Raw genomic sequence first — 23262 nt, forward strand, 5'->3', positions numbered from 1 at the left:
GTGGTTCGTCTACCCCTCCGATTTCCCCCGCTTCATTCTTCCCCTCCTGCTACCTTCTTCTTCTTCTTTTTTTTTTTTCTTAACATATATTGCATTATTTGTTTCAGAGGTACAGATCTGAGATTCAACAGTCTTACACAATTCACAGCGCTCACCATAGCACATACCCTCCCCAATGAGCTGTACTATCTTTTTATGGTCGGCAAGGAAGAAAAGGTAAAAAATACACCTTAGGTAATAGAGCATAACTTCTTTACAAACAAACCTGATGGGTGCCTCTTTATGGTTTCACAGACATTTTTTGGTCCAGGTGGGTTTATTTAAACTCTTCTAGAACTCAGACAAATTAAAAATGAAACATTCAAATGTGGCTACATTGTTGGGGTTACATTCTCACTCATTTCAGAGTCTCCTGGATGACTCTATATGTTAGGAGGCTTTAAGGAAGAAAAACAGCTATCTTTCAGTATTAGAAGGACTGTTACATGGATGAGGGATGGACTCATCTTGTGTTGTCCCACAAAACACAACCAGGCGAGCAGGTAGAAGTTACAGGTTTTGCTTAACTTAACCAATAGTTTTCTCATGTAATTCTTCGGTGATAGAGTGGGCGGCTCCACAAGGGGTGGTTTCCAATCATGGACATGGTTGAAGCAAAGACTAAATCAGGATTGCTTCACATTGACATTATTCAGGTTTTGGGCTGGATAATCCTTTGTTATGGGGGACTATCGTGTGCATTGTAGGGTATCTAACAGCGTCCTTGGCTTCTAGTTGCTAAATGACAGTAGCAACCCTCCCAATTATGACAACCTCAGATATCTCCAGACATTACCAAATATCCCCTAGGGGGCAAAATCACCCCCATTTGAAAACCACTTAGATAAGGTAAGTATATGGGGAAATTAAGCAGTTGCTTTATTCAAATCTTTACAGGGATTATTAATACCTCATCTTATTGGAACCTTATAACATCCCTTCAAGGTAGACTTTATTCATTTCCATTTTATACCTGAGGAAATAGGCTCAGAGAGAGTAAGTCACTTGACACGTGTCACTCAGCTCAGTTATAGAATTGTGTGACTTGAAAGCCTATGCTATTTGAAGAAAATGTGAACACCCAGAGGGAAATTTGATTAATTATCCCATAAGGCTCCTCCAAAGCCTGGTCTATGCCCTCAGAGAAGTCCCTACTGATTTCAAATATTGAATTAACTAAGGAAGAGAGCAGTGGGAGAGGGTGGTAAGCAAAGAAAGGAATGTCTATAGAAAAAAAATACCAAAAATATGAAGTAAAAGTAAGATTATCGCTCTTTGAAATTTTTGCAAAATTACAAAATTTCCATCCCAAATGGGCTAGATGTTAGAACTTACTTTATGTGGTGGTTTCCATGAATTGTCTTTCTACAGAAACAATGATAGATAGGGTCACCAGCCAGAGCATGAAGCCCCATTTAAACTTCATGTCACTGATCTTAGTTTGAGTTGTGAATGCTCAGTGCTATGCCAGAGGGAAAAAGAAGAGTATTTCCTCTCATTTCCCTAGACACAGAAGCAACTCTGCATTAAATTTTTTGAGGGGCAACTGGTCGGTTAAGCGTCTGACTCTTGATCGCAGCTCAGGTCTTGATCTCAGGGTCTCTGGGCGTGGAGCCTACTTTAAAAAAAAGTTTGTTGTTTTTTTTTTTTTTTAACTTGAATAATGGGAAACAAGGCAGGCAAGTGTACCATCTTGGATGTGGCATATTTTAACCAAACACGTTGAGCTGCCTAGAAAGTAGAAAGACAAAAATTATGAATAAAAAAATCCTGCAAAAGACTACATTTATGAACATGTAGAATAAAGAATGAAAGTGAATAACCCACCTCACCTTCAAAACAATTGTCAAATTCCTCCCATGTAATCAAATAGATAAATTGCAACTTGAAAGTTTATCACTTCATACCATCAATTAAAACTGTGATTAAAAACTAATGATGGGGTGCCTGGGTGGCTCAGTCGGTTAAGCGTCTGCCTTCGGCTCAGGTCATGATCCCAGGGTCCTGGGATAGAGCCCCGCATCGGGCTTCCTGCTCGGCGGGAAGCCTGCTTCTCCCTCTCCCACTCCCCCTGCTTGTGTTCCCTCTCTCGCTGTGTCTCTCTCTGTCAAATAAACAAATAAAATCTTTAAAAAAAAAAAAACTAATGATGTACTGTATGGTAACTAACATAACATAATAAAATAAATAAAATCTTTAAAAAATTAAAAAAACAAAACTGTGATTACTTAGTACATGTTACTAGACAAAACATTCTATGGGTGACTCTTTTTTTTAAATTTTATTTTATTATGTTATGTTAATCACCATACGTTACATCATTAGTTTTTGATGTAGTGTTCCATGATTCATTGTTTGCGTATAACACCCAGTGCTCCATTCAATACGTGCCCTCTTTAATACTATGGTGGCTCTTAAAGCAGACTTTCTATTGGACATTGTTGCTTCTGTGTACTCTGGTAAAGCTTCTTTCTCATTGTATCACTCCTTCCCTTCCCCACACGTTTGTTCAAGCTGCCCTCCTCACCACTGACCCAATCCTGTCATTCGTTTAGATTGAGTTTCTCTTCCTATAGGAAGCCTTTCCCAGATCTTCGTTGTTCCTACACTATCCGAAATTCACTCATGTATACATTTAATTACAAATTTTCTCCCCATCCCCTAGATGCAGTGTAGACTGCATGGGGGCAGGGATTTTGTCTTATTTGCTGCTGTATGTCTAGCATCCAGAACACAGCTTGGCCGGTAGGAGACACTCAGTCTTTGTTTAATGAAATAGTGCCTTTGGACTAGATTTTTAGCCCTTTATACAGACTTATAGCACTATATAATATCAATGTCTATAAGTCTTATTGCTTTAGTAAGGCCTTTAAGAGCAGGGATATAGCTTTATTACATATACAGATATGTAATATACACTGTGTACATAAAATATATATATGTAGTTTTATCTTGCAATCACATCTAATGATCCGATAGAATGTACTAGAAGAGTACTTTGCATAATACATAGGTTCTGAAGGTTGAGCATTATGAAGAAAGCAATAATGAGAGGAAGTTCCCTTTTAGGTATCAGTGACTTACAAACACCTGATGTTCACATCTGCAGCTGGACGTTCCCCTCTTCCTTCTATCATTCTCTTCCATACCACTTTGATAAGAAGATTGTGGAAAAGTGTGTGAAGCTTCTAGAAAACCTGAGATATAGAAGTAGACCCAAAAAAAGAGGTTATAAAAATCAGTACCTGCTTAAAGGATCGTATCATAAGGCCGAATTTTAAGAGAAGGCTGGCCTTTTGTTGTTGTTGTTTTATAATCTTGCCTCAAATTATCCTGCACACACTATATGAATTGTTTCATTTCATTTTGTTAGGCTGCATAAAACTCCACCCAGAAAAAGGGATTTGGGGCTAGCAAGCGTCCGTTTTAAAATGTAACTTCTGAGGTCACCTGGGTGGCTCAGTCAGTTAAGCATCTGACTCTTGGTTTCGGCTCAGGTCATGATCTCAGGGTTTGAGATCGAGCCCCACTTCAGGCTCTGCACTCAGCAGGGAGTCTGCTTGAGATTCTCTCCTTCTGCCCCTCCCCCTGCTTGCTTTCTCTCTGTCTCTCTCTCTAAAAATAAATAAATCTTAAAAAAAAAATAAAACTACAACTTCTGGCCAAGTTAGTGATCTTTGAGTCGTTCATACCTAAGTATGAACTACTTTAATCAACTACTGTCCTTCTGTCAGTCAGCTGAGGAAATTTCCCTGGTGAAATACAAACACACAGGGTGAGGGAGGTGGACCAAAAGGAACAGGGCAGACGCCAAGGTATTTCAGAATGTTTTCTAAGGCAGACCTTTCTCTTCCAAGCAGCAAACATAACCACAACTGAAAGGGTAACATGAGGGATCACCATAGTGATAGAACTTTTCTGTATCTTGACTGTGGTGGTGGTGGTTACATGAATAGATGCATATGATACAATCACATTAAATTAACACCCACAGGCACACACAGACGAGCGTGTGTAAAACTCATGAAATCTGAATCACGTGGGTGAATTGTGTCAACATCAGTTTCCTGGTTGTGCTACTGTACTGTGGTCAGGCAGGCTGTTACCTGGGTGAGGGATAAATGAGAGTGCTCTGTATTATTTCTTACAATTGCATGTAAATCTACAATAATGCTAAAGTACATAAAGGTTTTAAAACAAATTGACCAGGACAGTGTTTTCTTATAATAGCTGGCTGGGCAGAGGGGTGCAGAGATGATTCCATCTAATCTGGGAAAGTTAGGCCAGGAGTGATAGTCTTCATGGTGGTTTAAAGCAGGTTTCAGCTGTGAAAACAAGTATAAGGGCCATTATTGCTGGAATTTGTTTTCTGTGTTAATGTTGTCTCTAGTAAGGGGATTGTAAGAGTGGATGTACCCTCATCACTGGAAGTCCTCAACATGTAAGGATAGAAAACAATTGGGTGTTTGAAATTAATAGAACCTAATAATGACTTCTTATGTATCTGCCCTTAAAGGTGCCAAAGCTGAGGCACAAAATTTATTCTTATAATCTTCTGGGAGGACAAGGCTACTCTTCTATCCTTTTTCCTCAATCTCTCTCTTCTCTCTCTGTTTCCCCCTCCCTCCCTTTTTATCCACACCCCCGCGCCATTCACTTTGTTGACAGGTGACAATCTTGACTTAAATCCAGTGCTCCCTTGAAGGGTATTGCAGCAAAAGAAATTAATGATCCTTAAAATTTTATTTCACAGCAAACAATTCTTCAAAGAATTTGTCACGTATTGCCAGCATTATTCTTTTGCACATTCTCATTTTTTATGCTAAGTATTCTACTAGTTTTGTTTTTAGGTGACCAGTAGAAATTATCTCATTTTAAGAACTTGGATTTTATTTGAAAATGCCTTTTCAGGTAAATCAGTTTTATTCTAGTGGGAAGATAAAGCCCATTGCCTTTAAAACTTCAAGTAAAATAGTTTTCAAAGCTTCATCTCCATTATTCACTGAAATTATTGGAGAAATTTGAGTAGCCAGGTAGCACTCAATTTTTATTAGGTATATGAACTGATTTTTCCAACTGTGATAACCTTGTAATCATGCACAGTTTGGTGTTCGTTGAAATTTACTTAGTATTGTGCTTAATTGGTGTTGTCCTTTGTCTTTTGACAAAGGTTGATAAGTTCATTGTCAGTACAGTTTAAAGATACATAATGAATTTCCAATTCATCAAAATAGTTTGCACCTGAGAGTCTTTATTCTCTCCTCTTATCTTTGATTTGTGATGATAGAATTTAATGTTGCAGATCCTGCATTTGTTTCCAACATATGCTTGTCCAAGGGATATTCGGTCAAGTACAGTGGATCCCTCAGATTGCACACTGTATTTTCTCACTTGAAGTATTCTTTATAAAAAAAATTCCACTATTTGTCTAATGACTCAAATTGATTAATGTTTATTCATTTGTAAATTACACCCTGCCTACTTTAATTAAAAAGCAGGTAAGGTAGCTTACCATAAGAGCAATATAAAACATCTTTATTTTCTACACAATTAGTAATCTCATGTTATTTTCCCACTTTTATGAGTTTTTCCCTTGTATTTTAACAATGTCCTTTCTACTACCCATAGATCAGACTATAGGATTCCCCAATCTGCTGAATTTTGCCTTGTGTTCTCCTTGTGATTCACCTGTTTACGTTTACTCTCTCCCACTCGAGCTCACACTCCTGAGGAGCAGAGGTCCTGTCTGATTTAGATGGGCTCCTCTTTGGCACTTTGTAAGTCTTCACTTTGGGCTTCATGTCACTCATTGTCTCCTTACTGGGCCAGTAATGAACTAAATGCTTCCTACTGCCCATATGGTACCTGCTTTTAGGTTAAATGTGGGAGGTGACATATGAACTCTCTCAAGCCACAAATTAAAATGTGTTGCCTTTACTTTGGAGGGAGGCCCCTATGAGGAGCTGTTCACTAATGGCTGGTTCACAGACTCCCAAAGAATCTTGTCCTGTGGCTTACACAGCACTCTATATTACCTCCTCGTGGCCTCACAACAACTCTCAGAAGCAGGTTTTCTTTTTCATTTCTGAGGAAAGCTTCTCCAGGAGCTTTCCTGGACCAAATGTGTGAAAGAACTAGGACTTGAATCTAAGTCTTCTTCCTCTCAAGTTAGTGTTCATTCCAGTAGACCACGTCTGGCTCCCGGAGGAAGCTTCTATGGAGTCACGTCTGAGGCCCAAACCAAAAGCCCAGACTGAGCTCGATTTTGCCCCTGCTCCTTCCAGGAAATGCTGCACACTTTTGTGGGATAGAAGTCATCAGCACTGAAGTATTTACCTGTAATTTCTTGGATACTTACCCTTCATATCCATAGGGTAGAGAGTCATACCCCTAAGATAATGGGTGCCTGCGCATACTTACTGTACGGTCCAGGTGGCCAGGGGCACGGGAGAATATGCAAGATAAGCCTGGTATAAGCCCTGGGGAATCCTGCCTCCAGTCATCGCACAGTGCGTCCACCAAACTTCTGTGCCACAAGACTGTAAATGCCGTCAGGGCTGCAAGCATGTTCCCCTCTATTTAAGATTTCTTAGGGTCTAACATAGCACCTGGTACACAGTAACGATATTTGTGGGATGAACAAATTCTTTTTGGCAGGAAGTATAATAATATTCAATCTTGAAGTTCTAAAATGTCATATAAAGATGTATGGACCAAAAAAGACACTAGAAGGTCTCTTTCTAAATATTTTGATATTTGGATTCAATAAGGTCTCTTATAAATTCACAAAATTCATGAATTCTGCCCCTTCACTCAGAAAGGTCTATGTCAAGTTATATCAGACTTAATGTAGGTGTTGTCAGTTATGCAAAACAAAGTGAAGAGACTATTCTCAGGTTTATACAAGGCATATTAAGAGGCTTAAAAATAGGAATCAAAATTTTGAACTTTGCAGGTTTAACAGGAATGAAAACCCTGGATCAATATGTATCAGTAAGTTTTGATACCAGCGTTCTAGCAAGCAGTCACTTATAAACCACACACACACACACACACACACACACACACACAGAGAAAAACAAAAACAAATTTTATGAGGTATCATGATGGCCTCATTGAAATTATTTCCCAAATATTAACCTTAAGAAAGTAAAGTCAAATATCAACACTGCCTCTAATACTTAAATCTTCAAAGCTGCCTAATTCAGGCAGTAGCAAACAGCGCGAATTTACGTCCTCCCTCACCCTGACTCTCTCTCTGAACGCTGTCAAATGACTTTCACTAATTCTGTTTTAGAAAATGTGCAAAAAGGATTTCCATAGAGGTCTTTGGAGATTTCCTGTGTCCTCATGTGTGTAATAGGTTGGGTCAAGTAACAATGAAGGAAGAGGAAAGAATAGGAATTTTGTTTTACATATTTTCCTCCTTCTGGCCACTGAAAGAGAAAAAGAATAAAAAGGGAAATTATACCATAAAGACGGTGTCAGTGTTAAATTAAATTAAGATCAAATGTTTGGCGGTGGCAGCCATAATCTTTTGATTATTGAAGAGATTGTTGGTAATGAAGTACATTTTTAAGAAATATTTTTAGTGTATACCGAATCCATGCACAAACTATGAGATATGCTTCTAATAAAATGATAGATTTAGAAATTGCCTAGCACCTAAATTCATGCTTTTCAAAACAGCTATTTATAGAAAGAAAAGTGATATTTATGCTACCCCAGTAGAATATTATAATCTGCCTTCTATTACCTTAGATAATAGTACCATATTTTAAAATAATGTTGTGAACCATTCAATTATTTATTCACACCTAAGTTCTATAAATTGGAAGATTTGGGATTGTGCAAGAAAAGAATTATTTTTACAAAAGTAAGACCTCACTGTCATGGCTTAAAGACATTGCTGTGAAACAAGTTATGCTATAGATAAAAATAAACCAAACCAACATGAATTTTTAATAAACAAAAAATATTTTATGGAGACATTAAAAACAACTATTAATTTTCATCTTTTCTGTTATGAAATGAAACATCAGTGAATCTGGCCTTGCTGTATATTTAATACGTATTTCTTTTCCTGATAGGTCCTTAACACTTACAGTAAAATCTCCACAGACCTGGATGATGATCTCAGCCTGGGGAGAGCCTATGAAGCAATAGCCAAGGTCCTGCAGAGGTAAGTTAGCACATCCTTGTCTTGCTGTCACTGTGAATTCACTCAGCTGTGAAAGACTTAAATTGTTTGAGGTCTGTCGCTTTCCATTACTGCCTGCTTAAATTTTAAGCAGTGCCCTTCTTAAGTGACCCTTTCATCGTAAGTTATTTTAAACCAATGTGGTATTTTAAAATATGCACCTAAACTCCCCTTTGTCTATTCCTCCTTTGTACTATTTTATTTTTGATTTTCTGTAAGTTTAGTGATGACCTTGAATGAAAGGGAAAAATCAGGTCACATCTCACAGGTTAAAAAAGCAGAGAGCACAGAAATATATAGTACGCTTCAGTAACCGTGGCTCAGCGTAACCTTTCTGGAGCTCTTCTTGGAGGAAAGTTTTCATTTATGCTTCAGTCTTGCTTCTTCCATTAAGACATCTCTCCTTTGAGCGTACATATCTGGATAAACAACTGAATGCGAGAACAATATTCCCTCTATTTCATTTAAAACAGAAAATTTAATATAAGTATACCTGAACAGCAAGATTTTCCGTGGAAAACATATGATTTGCCCTTTACTCATACTGTGATCATTGTGTACTCCATTTAATTATCGCATTATGTTGTAATGTTATTATTTACTTCAAGGTAGAATAAGGAAAGTTATCAAAATTAAGGCCTTGGTTTTTGGTATGTTATCTTATACCCAAGAGATGGCTTTTTAATAATGGTGGTGCTGGTAGAAGTTGTAGTTAGTAGTGGTAAGAAGAAGAAAAAGAACAGATACAGATTATGTCAAGTTCTAATTCCTGTATTTCAGCTTGTAAACACATACAAAGTAGTGTTTTTAAAAGATAAAATTGTTATTTAAAAGGCATTTAAAAGATTAAATGTCTAGTGAACTGAAAGTACATCATCATTACATAATTACCACTGCCAATATAATAATCATTAATAATTAAATAAATAATTAAATATTAAAATACCCATGCCAACGGAATGAAAAGTCCCTTCAAAATTCCCAATAAAAGACAATGCAGTCATCACTGGGTAAGTGGTTAGGGACACAGATGTATCTCTAAGGAAAGTATGGCTGTTTACTCCAGGAAGGCAGGGCCAGCCATGGGTAAAGCAAGCAACCTGTGAGTGTTGTGGTTCTTCCAAGTAGAGATCGGTAACTAGCCTGTGGAAAATCAACCCAGCTATCCCTTAAACGTTTACTTTCCATGTAACAACTGGAAAGAAACAGATGTTTGAACACAAAGAAGAGATTTATAAGTTTTCAATTTAATGTCTATTTGTAACACACCAATTCTTTGTCCTTTGGTGCAGTTCATTTTGATCATTAAATTACTTAACTCTGTTGTTAACATGGCCCAGAATTAGTAGAAAATGGTTGGAGTATTTGTCTTGCTTTATAGTAGCAGACCTGGCCTAAACCTATACAGTTAAATAAATGCATCCCTTAACATGTTTATAAAATAATATTTACAAAATGACATGTGTTCCAACATGACTAAAGAGATAAAACTCCAGGGGAAAATATTTTCTTTTATAAACATATATTGAGGGGCGCCTGGGTGGCTCAGTTGGTTAAGCGACTGCCTTCCGCTCAGGTCATGATCCTGGAGTCCCCGGATCGAGTCCCGCATCGGGCTTCCTGCTCGGCAGGGAGTCTGCTTCTCCCTCTGACCCTCCCCCTCTCATGCTCTCTCTCTCTCATTCTCGCTCTCAAATAAATAAATAAAATCCTTATAAACATATATTGAGCACTTACTATGTCATAAGGGTTGGAATGCAGCTTTGGTTACTGTTAGTTTTTATTTCTTAAACTTCTGGATGCATGAGATTATCTTAAAATAATTCTCACCTGTTAAAGACAAGTGTCTCTCTTAGAATATTTTAATCTCCACTCAAGGATCTGAATTCCTGGTCTATACAGTAAAAGCTAAGGGGAGAGTTGAACAATCTGGTAAATATTGGCAAAAATAATAGACAATTTAATGTTTTAATTTGGTTGCTGAAGTGTTACTTGGGGCTTAGATGTGGAAAAGGATACAGCTATATTTGATGTATCACAAAGTAGGGTATGTTTTTGGCAGGGATGGGGAAAATTCTATCCCAACAGTCTGGGAACCTGCCTTGGGGCAAACATATAACAGGCAGGAAGATTAATCCCCACCTCATTTTTATACCCAATGAAACAAATTCCACTTATAAGAATTCCCATCTACTAAGTACCGGTGAAGCCATCAATGATTTGTATGGCAGAACTGGGTTCTTAGTTTTATAATGTTATGTAATATACAAGAGAATACAGGAGATGCTTCTTCTGGAGCCGTAGGGAAGAAGTACCCCAGGGACACTGCAAGCTTTCCAATCCAAATCTACCATTTTGCAGCATTGTTGGTGGTTGTGGAGTAGCATTCAGGGGAGTGTAAGCCTCATCATATTCTTTTACCATTTGTGCAAAATAACTCAAGCGACAGATGTTTCAAAAACAAACACTCTCTTCAGATAGACAACACACCCTAGTTATCTAAGAAGACGTATTAAATCAAATCCACTGATGACTCAAAATGCCTTGATACAAATTTTGTGGTCATTTTTTAAAAATTTCACTTTAAGGGCACCTTTCGTGCACACACGCGCATCCCTTTCATGGTCCTAAACTGCCCTCAGATTAGCAGCAACATGCAAGAAATGAAGCACAACCAAAATAGGGGAAATGATGGGAGCGGCAGCGGCGAAATAAATCAAGCGGCCCGTGAAGCTTGACATCTTCTCTAAATCTCTTTTTCCTAACCTGTGCAATTGCACAAGTTTCACTAATGGTAGCCCTATCTCTATAAATATATTTTATCTCTTTGAAGGAAATGGACGAGGATAGCCATGTCTAGCATAAGTGTGTATCTAAGGCTATCAGCTGAGCATGCATGAAAGGTGAATAACCTCTAAGGCTAGAAGCTTCAAAATGGTTATAAGAATTTATACTAAGCCTTCAGTTGAAAAACACACCATATTCCCTCAAGACTAAGGACTTGGTAATATGGAGTTGTCCATTTGGTAATGCTGGACCCAGCCATGCCATTAGAGTTACTATTGATGAAGGTTTTAATAGCAAACGGTGTTTGTTATTTTTGCTGTTTTTCTGAATAATATTAATTGCACAAGGGGTTAAGGAGCATAACAGAAAATAAGCATTACAATGTCTTTTCCCACCCCACTTGGAATACTAGTGAAAAAAAGGAGGGGTTGATATTCTAAAATGATAAAAATTGCCTATAACACAGCTATAAAAGCCAGAATTATGGTCCATAAAACAAAGAGAGAGTGAGTTGAGAAATTACCAAGTAAATATTATTATTAACACAGGCAGACAATTTGAGTAAATACAGAGAGCAAAATTCCTCAGTTTTCTTTATGGCATTTTTTTTTTTTGCTTCATTTACTGAAATAACTCATTTTACTGAAATGCTGAGACTCTCCAAATAATCAGGATGACTTTTGAAAAGAATCTAGGGGAAAAAATCACCAAAATGAGAATTGGTCAAGACACATTGGTCACAACTAGCCTACCTCTGGGTTTATTCCATACTCATTGTAAATTTTCTTGCAAACTCGGGTTAAATTATTTCCTAGAAAACTTTCCACAGTGGAGATCTTTCAATCAATCAGTACAAAGTTTCAAGTGTGAAAATTACCTTTCTGTTACAGCTGAAAATTAATTTCTTTTTGCTTGAGAGAAATGACATGCCCTAGTAATTTTCATATATTCTTTAAAATGGAACATCCGGGCTTTGATGCGAAATTTCCTAAAAATGACCCCCCAAAAATACATCAAAACATTTCTATTAATTCATGAAATTAAGAATAGCTTTTTACATTTTCTCCTGTCACTGATTCCATTTGCCTTATTACTTTCATCTGTGGCCCACAAACTTGGTGGCACAATCAACAATCCCCTTAGTGGCTGTTTCATCTCTGCTCTATTTGATTTCTTCTCTCTGAGTAAATGATTAAGTTTTCATGCATTGGTTCAACCAAAATCTATGTTCACTCAACCACATCCTTTATTGATTACTTCTACTGCAAACAGTAGGCCAAGTGTGATATACATAATTGGACAGTTGTCAGGGGATGTGGGTGTTAACAGTCCTGTTTTCCCAGTTGGAAACTGGAATCACCTTGATACACAAATATTCTGCACTGTTTCATTCTCATCCTTTGGACCGAGGAGTCCTGTTCCTCAGAATATATGTTTTTAACTCTCTAAGGTCTGGTTGAATGAATTTAATGATTATACCATATAATATGCTGTTCAAGTTGCACCTGTGCACTGCATATAGAAAACTGGAATTGATATTTGTCTAGCATTTTAACCTTATCCTTTAACTTATACAAATAATCTGTAGCTTTTCTACAAGAAAATATTTGATTCTTTCCCTTCCAAAGGAAGATTGGCTTCTAAATCTATTGCCAACTTGGAAATTTGGAAATCCTTTGAGCAACACATAATGTGTACATTTCAGATGCTGTAATAACAATTTTGCTGGCTATAGAGCTGTACCTTCATTGAGTGGAGCATGTAATTTATACTAGAAAGGCTTTTTCTCTAGCATTATTTGTTAGAGCAAGTTCTAGATAATTTTAGATGTTTTGGAAATCTATCGCTGCTTTGGGAGAAAAACAACTGGACTCAGCCAGCAAAACTTTTGTTTATACTGTTTTGTATTTCTTGCTCACCAAACTCGGTTTTTGTTTGTATATGTTGTGATTTAACAATCCTCAGCCTGCCAAACCTAATCTAAAATGTACTTCATCAAAAATACATCAGCTTTAAGGAACATGAAATAAATAACCTTCAGTGAGTCCATTTTAGCTAAACAACAATAATAATTTTTCCCTGAGGTTTTAAAGTGATATTCAAAGAAGTCTCTACTTTTTTTTTTCTTATATCATCAACTTTTTTTCTTGAATATTACAGTCCAAGAAAGAGCTTGGAGAGTTCACATCAATTTGATAAAACATTTTTAGTCCTAGAAATCCACAAGTTTGCTCAAAATTCTAAATAGTGGACTATTTTATTTATTAATAATTTTATACTCTCCAGCTCTCTCAATACCATTTTAGTTGTCCCACAAAACAAATATTTAAATTTGTAAGTGCATCTCTCATGGTACTTTACTCCATGTCTGCATTTGAAATATTCCTCAAACAATTCATAATTTTTCTGGAGAATTGAGCTATGCCTAAATGTGGAAGAAAATTATTCATGATTTGTTATGAAAAAAATGAGAACAGAATCATAAACAGCAATATTCACAACTTCAGGGATGTGAAATTCCATTCTACTTCTGATACACAGAGCGTTCTTTTACAAATAAAAAAGGAAAAAAGAATGCATCTGATAGTACCTGGCACTCAAGTAAACAAAAAGTGTTAGTTCTTTGACCCTGCCCCCTAAAAGCCAGACACCAGGACTTAACGTGCCGTCTGTCTTGCAGAGTGTATGTTCACATTATGGCATTTCATTCATTGCATAATGGAAGATTTTCAAAAAGTAACACTTGGCAGGGCACCTGGGTGGCTCAGTCTGTTATGCCTCTGTCTCTTGATTTCGGCTCAGGTCATGATCTCAGGGTCCTGGGATTGAGCCCCACCTGGGGCTCTGCATTCAGCAAGGAGTCTACTTATCTCCTTCTCCCTCTACCCCCTCCCCCACCCCACATGTGCTTGCTCGCTCACTCTCTCTCTCAAATAAAATAAATAAATCTGTAAAGCAATCTAACCTATTTTTGCAAACATATCATAGTTTATCTATGAAAATGAACATTATCCTCATCAAATCTTGGGAGGTTATGCAAGTTGATACCTCTAATCCTGACACTACCTGTTTAAAATTAAACTCTTTTGAAATGATTTCTGAGCTTGTGGCATATGCTTTTGATATGTATGTCAAAATGTATGTGTGTGTACACACACACACTCACACACACACATATATTCAAAATAGCATATCATTGTTTGAGAGGTGGGTTTGGTCTCTGGAAACAGTCAAAAGAATTTAGAGTCACATTTAGAAAATGTAGTAAATAATCCCTATGGGTAACCTGATTTTTGAAACAAAATTCATTAAATTACTTATGAATGCTTTACACCACTCTACTATGCAGGAGTTTCCTAAAGAGGAATTCCAAAATTGCCATTAGCCTCATCATTAGATGACATCACTTAGAAGAAATTATCTCCCCAAGTTGACAGTGAAAGGCTTTAAGGTCAGGAACCATATTCCCCAGCAACTAGCACATTGCGGGGCATTTGATAGTCTCTCAAGGAAGTTACTGAAATAAAAAGATGTTCTTGATGTTACCAAAATATCCAGGAGACAAGAGTTGACAGTCATGGACTCCAAACATCCAATGACTGATATACTCACAATTTACCTGGGAGCTTAATTTTTATGAGTATGCATAAGCGTTTCCCTTCTCAAATTTCCAGCCATTCCTTTATTTAAAAAAATATATGAAGCTTGGTATATGCTAAGCACTCTGGTAATAACTGTATGTCATTCTAAGCATTTTGCCAGTACGTTTATAACAACTTGTATAGATGACTTTAGTGAGACCTAAGATTTCACAGCTAAGGGACACTTGCAAGAACAAACTACTATTCACCTTTTATAAACTTTTTAAAGGTTTTTTTAAAAAAAACAGCTTTATTGAGATATAAGTCATATACCATACAACTCACCCCTCTTTTTTTGACATTTGAAGACTAGTTTTATTAAATTTTTAGTATAAATCAAAGACTATGGGATAATCATGCAGTTGTTCCTCAGAGTTGCTGTGTTTATTTCCATACAGATCATAGAAAAATAGCATGTAGACAAAATATTTAATTTTAGTCAGTATTTAAAGGCAGCTTAAGAGAGGGCATCCAAGATGGTGGCATTGGAAGATCCTGAACTCACCTCCCATAGACACACTGAATCTGTAGCTACATACAGAATAGTTCTTTCTGGAAAAGATCTGAAAACTAGCTGAACAGCTCCTTTACAATAAACAGTAAAAGAGCCACATCTAGATGAGTGGGAGAGGCTGAGATGCATTCTTATCAAAAGCCCACCTGCAACATAGCAATCCATAATTGGGAGTGATTTCACAAATCTGTAACTTCTCCCTGAGGAATGAGGGATTCATGCCCCACATCAGCCAACCCAACCTGCAATGGAGAGACAAGCCCCAAAAATGTCTGGCTTTGAAAACCAATAAGGCTGACATCCAGGAAACCCAAAGGGCTATAGGGAACTAGAGTACTTCTCTTAAAGAGCTTGTATGCAGAGTGACTTACCCCAGGGACCAGCACAAAAGTAACAATTTGAAAAGTACATAGACTATATGTGAAGTTTGCTAATCTTAAAGCATATGCCGGAGGGGCAGAGGCCTATAGGACTCTCTCCAGGCTGAGGCACAGGCAGGTGCCATTTTTGCACTCTCTCTACCTTGATAGCTCAAGCAAGTGCGCCCCAGCTCTGTGCTCTCCTGCTGCCTTGCTAAAACTGTTGGACACATGAAGTCTACATAGGAGATGCTCCTCAGTCACCTGGCTCTGATAGCCAGAGGGGCTTGCATTCCTGGAACCCATGGGACTGTAACAGAGAAACAGTTCCTGGCAGGTTATCATCCCCAGAGTACTACAGAGAATGAAGACTGAAACACACTCCCAATCTTTCCGTGAAAGAGGCCTATTTACTCATCCTGGGACTTGAGTCTGAAGGGCAAACTTCAAGTTTGCCACATACCTAGAAGGCTGCAAAGGTGCTCTCAGGGAATATAGGCCATGTGGGGCCATCTTTCTGAATTCTTTAGGCCTTGCTACAGTGCCCTGGTACCTCATAGAAAGGAGCTTATACACTCATTGGAAGCCTCAAATTTTGCAACTGTCACCCAAGGGACACCTTCAGGTCACCTGTTCTGAAGGTCTGCAGGGTTTACAATTATAGCCCCACAGGACTATATATAGTTGAATACTTTAAAGCTGCTGCCTGAGCATCTGGCTTCCAATCAGCCTGAAAGTAGGTGCTGACTGAGATCCCTCCCTTTGGAAAGCTGACAGGTCTTGGCACACTTCAATCCCTTGCAACTATCAAGAATAAATCATGCTGCTCAGGTAATCACAAAGGTTCAAGAGACAGCCAAGAGTTAGAGCAATGTTGAACAACAAGATTCACCTCTTATACAAGTCCACTCCTTCAAGACTGGAAGAGGTAGTGTTTCACCTAATACATAGAAACAAACATAGAGAATCAAAAAAAAAAGGGGGGGGGAGGAAACAGAGGATTATGATCCAAATGAAAAAGCAAGATAAAACTGCAGTCAAAAATTTAATGAAATAGAGATAAGTAATTTACCTGATAAAGAGTCAAAAGTAATATAATTAAGATACTCAACGACTTGGGAGAAGAATGGATGAACACATTGAGAACTTCACCAAAGAGATAGAAAATATAAGAAAGCGCAGAAGTAAACAGGACTCACAGAGCTGAAGAATACAATAACTGAAGTGAAAAATACACTAGAGTGGTTCAACATCAAACTAGGTGAAGCAGAAGAAAGGATCAGTGATCTAGAAGACAGGGCAGTGGAACTCACCTAAATAGAGCAGCAAAAAGAAAGAAGAATTTTAAAAAGGGAAGATAGCTTAGAAGACCTTGGAGACAACAGCAAACAGAATAATATTTATAATTTAAGGGTCCCAGAAGAGACCAGAGAGAGAGAAAGGGGGAGAAAACTCATTTGAAGAAATAAATTGCTGAAAGCTTACCTAACATGGGAGAAAAATAGACATCCATATCCAGGAATCCCAGATAAATTCAACTAAAATGAACCCAGAAAGATCCTCACCAAGATACATTACAATTAAAATATCAAAAGTTAAAGATAAAGAGAGAATTTTAAAAGGAGCAAGAGAAAAGCAAGTTGTTACATACAAGGGAAACCCCAAAGACTATCAGCAGATTTTTCAACAGAATCTTTGCAAGTGAGAAGGGAGGCAAATAATATATTCAAAGTGCTGAAAGGAAAAAAGTTGCAGCCAAAAATACTCCACTCGGCAAGGTTATCATTCGGAATTGAAAGAGAGATAAAAAGTTTTCCAGACAAGCAAAAGCTAGAGAAGTTTATCATCACAAACTGGATTTAAAAGAAATGTTAAAGGAACTACTTTAAGCTAAAAAAAAAAAAGCATTAATTAGTAACAAGCAAACATATTAAAGTATAAATCTCATTGGTAAAGGTAAATATATAGTAAAGATAATGGGTTAGTCACTGATAAAACTCATATGAAGGTTAAAAGACAAAACTAGTGAAAATAACTACAATAATTAGTTAAGGAATACAAGAAATAAAAAGATGTAAAATGTGACATCAAAAACATAAGAGGTGGAGTGGGAGGCAGTAAAAATGTAGAGTTTTAGAATGTATTCAAACTTAAGTTGCTATCAACTTAAAATAAACTGTTATATATATAAGCTGTTATATGTGCCCCTCATGGCAACCACAAAGTAAAAACTTATAGTAGATACACAAAAGATAATAAGAAAGGAATCTAAGCATAACACTAAAGAAAGTCATCAAACCACAAGGGAAGAAAGCAAAAGAAGAAGACAGGAATATAGAGGAACTACAAAGCAGCCAGAAAACAGTTTAAAAAATGGCAATAAGCACATACCTGTCAATAATTACATAGATTTAAATGGATTAAATTCTCCAGTCAAAAGACACAATGTGGCTAAATGAATAATAAAAAAATAAAGACCCATCTATATGCTGCCTATAAGAGACTCACTTTAGATGTAAGGATACACACAGACTGAAAGTGAAGGGATAAAAAGGATGTTTCATACAATTGGTAAACCAAAAGAAAGCTGGGGTAGCTAAACTGACATTAGACAAAATAAGCTTTAAAACAAAGACTGTAATAAAAACAAAGAAGGGAATTACATAATGATAAAGGGATCAATCCAACAAGAGGATATGACATTTTAAAATATTTATGCATCTAATATAGGAGCACCTAAATATCTAAAGCAAATATTAACAGATCTAAAGGGAGAAATTGACAGCACTACAACAAAATAGGGGATTTTATTACCCCACTTACATCAATAAATAGATCATTAGACAGAAAATCAATAAGGAAACATCATCCTTAAATGACACATTAGACCAGTTGCACATAATAGATATATACAGAACATTCCATAAAAAGCAACAGAATACACATTCTTCTCAAGAGCACAGGGAATATTCTTCACAACAGATCATATGTTACAGCACAAAACAAGTCTCAATAAATTTAAGAAGATTGAAATCAAATAAAACATCTTTTCTGACTACAATGGTATGAAACCAGAAATGAATTACAAGAAAAAAAAAACAGAAAATTCACAAAAATATAGAGATTAACAACATGCTACTGAACAACCAGTGGGTCAATTAAAGAAAAATCAACATGATACACCACATTGACAAAATGTAGGATAAAATAATACAATCATCTCAATAGATGCAGAAAAAAGCATTTGACAAAATTCAACATCCATTTATGATAAAAACTCTCAAGGAAGTGAGGATAGAGGGAATGAACCTCAACATAGTAAAGGCCGTATATGACAAGCCCACAGCTAATATTATACTCAATAGTGAAAAGCTGAAAACTTTTCCTCTAAGATCAGGAATAAGACAAGGATGCCCATTCTCACTGCTTTTATTTAACATAGTATTGGAAGTCCTAGCCACAGCAATTGGGCAAGGAAAAGAAATGAAGGTATCCAAAATGGAAAAAAGAGGTAAAACTGTCACTATTTGTGGACAACATGACTTTATATATAGAAAATCCTAAAGACTCCACCAAAAAACTGTTAAAACTAATAAATGAATTCAGTAAAGTTTCAGAGTACAAAATTAACATATGAAAATTTGTTGCATTCCTATACACTAACAACAATCTATCAGAAAGAGTAATTAAAAAAACAATCCCAGGGCACCTGGGTGGCTCAGTCAGTTAAGCATCTGACCCTTAGTTTCGGCTCAGGTCATGATCTCATGGATCCATGGGATCGAGCGCTGCATCAGGCTCTGCGCTCAGCGGGGCATCTGCTTGAGAGATTCTCTCCTTCTGCCCCTCCCCCCACTTGCTCACTCTCTCAATAAATAAATAAATCTTTTTAAAAGAAAAAAGAAAACAATTCCATCTATAATGGCATCAAAAAGAATAAAATATCTAGGAACAAATTTAACCAAGGAGGTGGAAAGACCTGTACACTGAAAAATATAAAACATCGATGAAATAAATTGAAGTAAACACAAATAAATGGAAAGATACTCTGTGTTCATGGATTGGAAGAATTAATATCGTTAAAATGTCCATACTTCCCAATGCAATCTACATATTTAGTGCAATCCCTGTCAAAATCCTAGTGTCATTTTCCCCAGAAATAGAACAAATCGTAAAATGTATATGGAACCACAAAAGATCTTGAATAGTCAAAGCAATCTTGAGAAAGAAAAACAAAGCTGGAGTCATATGCTCCCTAATTTCAAACTGTATTATAAATCTATAATAATCAGAGTGCCTGGGTGGCTCAATCGGTTAAGCCTCAGCCTTCAGATCAGGTCATGATCCCACGGTCCTGGGATCTAGCCCCACATTGTGCTCTCTGCTCAGCAGAGCCTGCTTCTCCCTCTCCATCTGTCTACCACTCTGCCTACTTGTGCTCTCTCTGTCAAATAAATAAATAAAATCTTTGAAACGAAACAAAACAAAACAAAAAAAGCAAAAGCAAACAATCAGAAACAGTACAGTACTGGCATAGAAACAGACACATAGATCAATAGAACAGAACAGAGAGTCCAAAAATAAACCCACACATATATATGGTCAATTAATTTACAAAAAAGAGCCAAGAATATACAATGGGGAAAGGACAGTTTATTTATAGATGGTATTAGGTGAACTGGACAGCCACATGCAAAAGTTACTACTTTTTTACACCATACACAAAAAATTAACACCAAATGGATTAAAGACAAATGTAAAACCTGAAATCCTAAAACTCTGAGGAGGTAGGCAGTAAGCTCTTTGTTGTATGTCTTGGTGATTTGGCGGGGGGGGGGTCTAACTCCAAAAAGAAAGGCATAAAAACAAAAATAAATAAGTGGGACTACATCAAACTAAAAAGCTTCTTCTGTACAGCAAAAGAAATTATCAACAAAATGTAAAGGCAACCTACTGAACTAGAATATTTGCAAGTCATATATCTGATAAGGAGTTAATATCCAAAATAAATAAAGAACTCACATAACTCAATAGCAAAAAAACCCCCAAACAATCTAATTAAAAAATGGGCAGAAGATCTGAACAGTCATTTTTCCAAAGAAGACATATACATGGCCAAGAGGCCATGCTCAATATCACTAATCATCAGAGAAATGCAAATCAAAACCTTAATGAGGTATCACCTCTCACCTGTTTGAATGGCTATTATCAAAAAGATAAAAAACAAATGTTGTCAAGGGCATGGAGAGGGGAACTCTCATGCGCTGTTAGTGGGAATATAAATTGGTACAGCCACTATGGAAAACAGTATGGAGGTTCCTCAAAAAATTGAAAGTAGAACTATGTGATCCAGCAATTCCACTTCTAGATAATTATCTGAAGGAAATGAAAACACTAACTTGAAAGGGTATATGCACCCCTGTGTTCACTGCAGCATTATTTACAGTAGCCAAGATATGGAAATAACCTAAGTATCATCAATGGATGAATGAGTAAGATATAGTATATATACACAATGGAATTCTACTCAGCCATAAAAAAGAATAAAACCTTGCCATTTGGGGCAACATGGTGAACTTTAACAGTATTAAGCTAAGTGAAATAAGTCCGGCAGACAAAGATAAATACTTAAGCTGCCACTTATATGCAGAATCTGAAAAACAAACTGAACAAACAAACAAAACAAAGCAAAATGAAACTCATGTATGTGAGCAGTTTGGCGGTTGCCAGGGAGAAGGGGGTTTAGGGGTTGAGCGTAAGGGATGAACAGGGTTGGGAGGTACAGACTTCCAGGTGTGAAGTGAATAGGTCATGGGGATGTGGTGTGCAGCAGAGCAACTCCAATCAGTGGTGTTGAGCGTACTTGAAGGTTGCTGAGGGAGAGTAGATCTTGAAAGTGCTCATCAAAAGCAAAAAAAATTTTGTAACATTTTTATGGAGACAGATGGTGACTAGACTTATTGTGGTAATCATCTCACAATGTAGACAAGTGTTGAATCATCACGTTGTAAACCCAAAACTAATATAATATTGTATGACAATTATACCCAAGAATAACTAAGAATAGAAATAACAAGGCAGGTTGACATTTTTTTCCAAGTTCAATAAGTTCTAATCTTAGATAACTCTTCGGCTTGGTTATACACATAATTTCCCACTCTAGTTAATTTTGTAAAACAGCCAAATAATTTTTAATTTGCCCGCTAGTGACTCTGACACACTCAACCCATTCGTGGGTCTATTTTATGAATATTCTAAACTTATTAAAATGTTTTTGCATGAACTTACTTATTCCATATACTGACCATTTCTTTTTTTTTAAAGATTTTTTTTTTAATTCATTTGAGACACAGAGATACAGAGAGAGAGAGAGAGAGGGAGAGAGCATGAGCAGGGAGAGAGGCAGAGGGAGAGGGAGAAGCAGGCTCCCCGCTGAGCAGGAAGCCCAATGCGGGGCTCGATCCCAGGACGCCGGGATCATGACCTGAGCCGAAGGCAGACGCTTAACCATTTGAGCCACCCAGACACCCCTATACTGACCATTTCTGATGTAAAAAAAAAAAAATTTCAAACTCCTGCCACTGAGAAAGTGGAACCCTCTTACACTGCTGGTGGGAAACTGGTATAGCCACTCTGGAAAACAGTATGGAGGTTCCTGAAGAAGTTAAAAATAGAGCTACCCTATGACCCAGCAATTGCACTACTGGGTATTTACCCCAAAGATACAAATGTACTGATTCAAAGGGGCACCTGCAACCCAATGTTTATAGCAGCAATGTCCACAATAGCCAAACTGTGGAAAAAGCCGAGATGTCCATTGACAGATGAATGGATAAAGAAGGTGTGGCATATATATACAATGGAATATTACTCAGCCATCAGAAAGGATGCGTTCTTACCCTTTACATCAACATGGATAGAACTGGAGGGTATTATGCTGAGCAAAATAAGTCAATCAGAGAAAGACAATTATCATATGGTTTCACTCATATGCAGAATATAAGAAACAGCACAGACAATCATAGATGAGAAGTCATCAGAGAGGGAGAAAAACCATGAGAGACTCTTAACTATAGGAAACAAACAGGGTTGCTAGAGGGGAGGTGGGTGGGGGATGGGGTAATTGGGTGATGGGCATTAAGGAGGGCATGTGAGGTGATAACCCCTGGGTGTTATACACAACTGATGAATTATTGAACTCTACATCTGAAAGTAATGATGTGCTATATGTTGGCTAATTGAATTTAAATAAAAATAAAAAAATTCTTGCCACTGAAAATAAAATATTACCTCTTAACTGTTTATTGCATGTGGTAATAATATAGTTCATCAATCACCTATTGTAGAGATTCATGGAAAAAATTATTATGTGTTGAGTTCTATTTGCTCAGAGATTTTAGATTAATATTAAATTTTGCCATTTAAACTGCAGCCAGGGAAATGAATGCCATTTCGCAAGTGAATTTGTAAGGTTAGAAATGTTGATATTTTGATGCCCACTATGTAAACAGAATGCTGTTGAATATATGATTGCTTTATGATTATGCACATATGACATAAACACAAGCACAAAAAATTAGGTACGTTTGTTTTTGCATAAAATTAAATAAAATGAATAGATACATGTAGAGATTTATTAGAACTATTAAGTAATTAGACCAGTTTTAGAGTTTTTGACTCTGATTATGTTCTAATTATGTATCATGTATACATAAATTCAAT

At 36.9% G+C, this 23262-nt stretch overlaps 1 protein-coding gene across 1 annotated transcript in view; it reads left to right on the forward strand.

The window, feature by feature from the left end:
• TTC29 (tetratricopeptide repeat domain 29) overlaps window positions 1-23262 on the forward strand; it is a 190834-nt gene that overhangs the window by 102697 nt on the left and 64875 nt on the right. Inside the window, exons 7-8 of the mRNA XM_081813113.1 lie at window positions 8130-8221; window positions 8911-9022. Coding sequence (XP_081669239.1) covers window positions 8130-8221; window positions 8911-9022 — 204 coding nt within the window. The remainder of the gene's footprint in view (window positions 1-8129; window positions 8222-8910; window positions 9023-23262) is intronic.

The sequence above is a fragment of the Leptonychotes weddellii genome, chromosome 2 (genome assembly GCF_054177405.1).
Source record: "Leptonychotes weddellii isolate Sample4059 chromosome 2, ASM5417740v2, whole genome shotgun sequence".
NCBI lineage: Eukaryota > Metazoa > Chordata > Mammalia > Carnivora > Phocidae > Leptonychotes > Leptonychotes weddellii.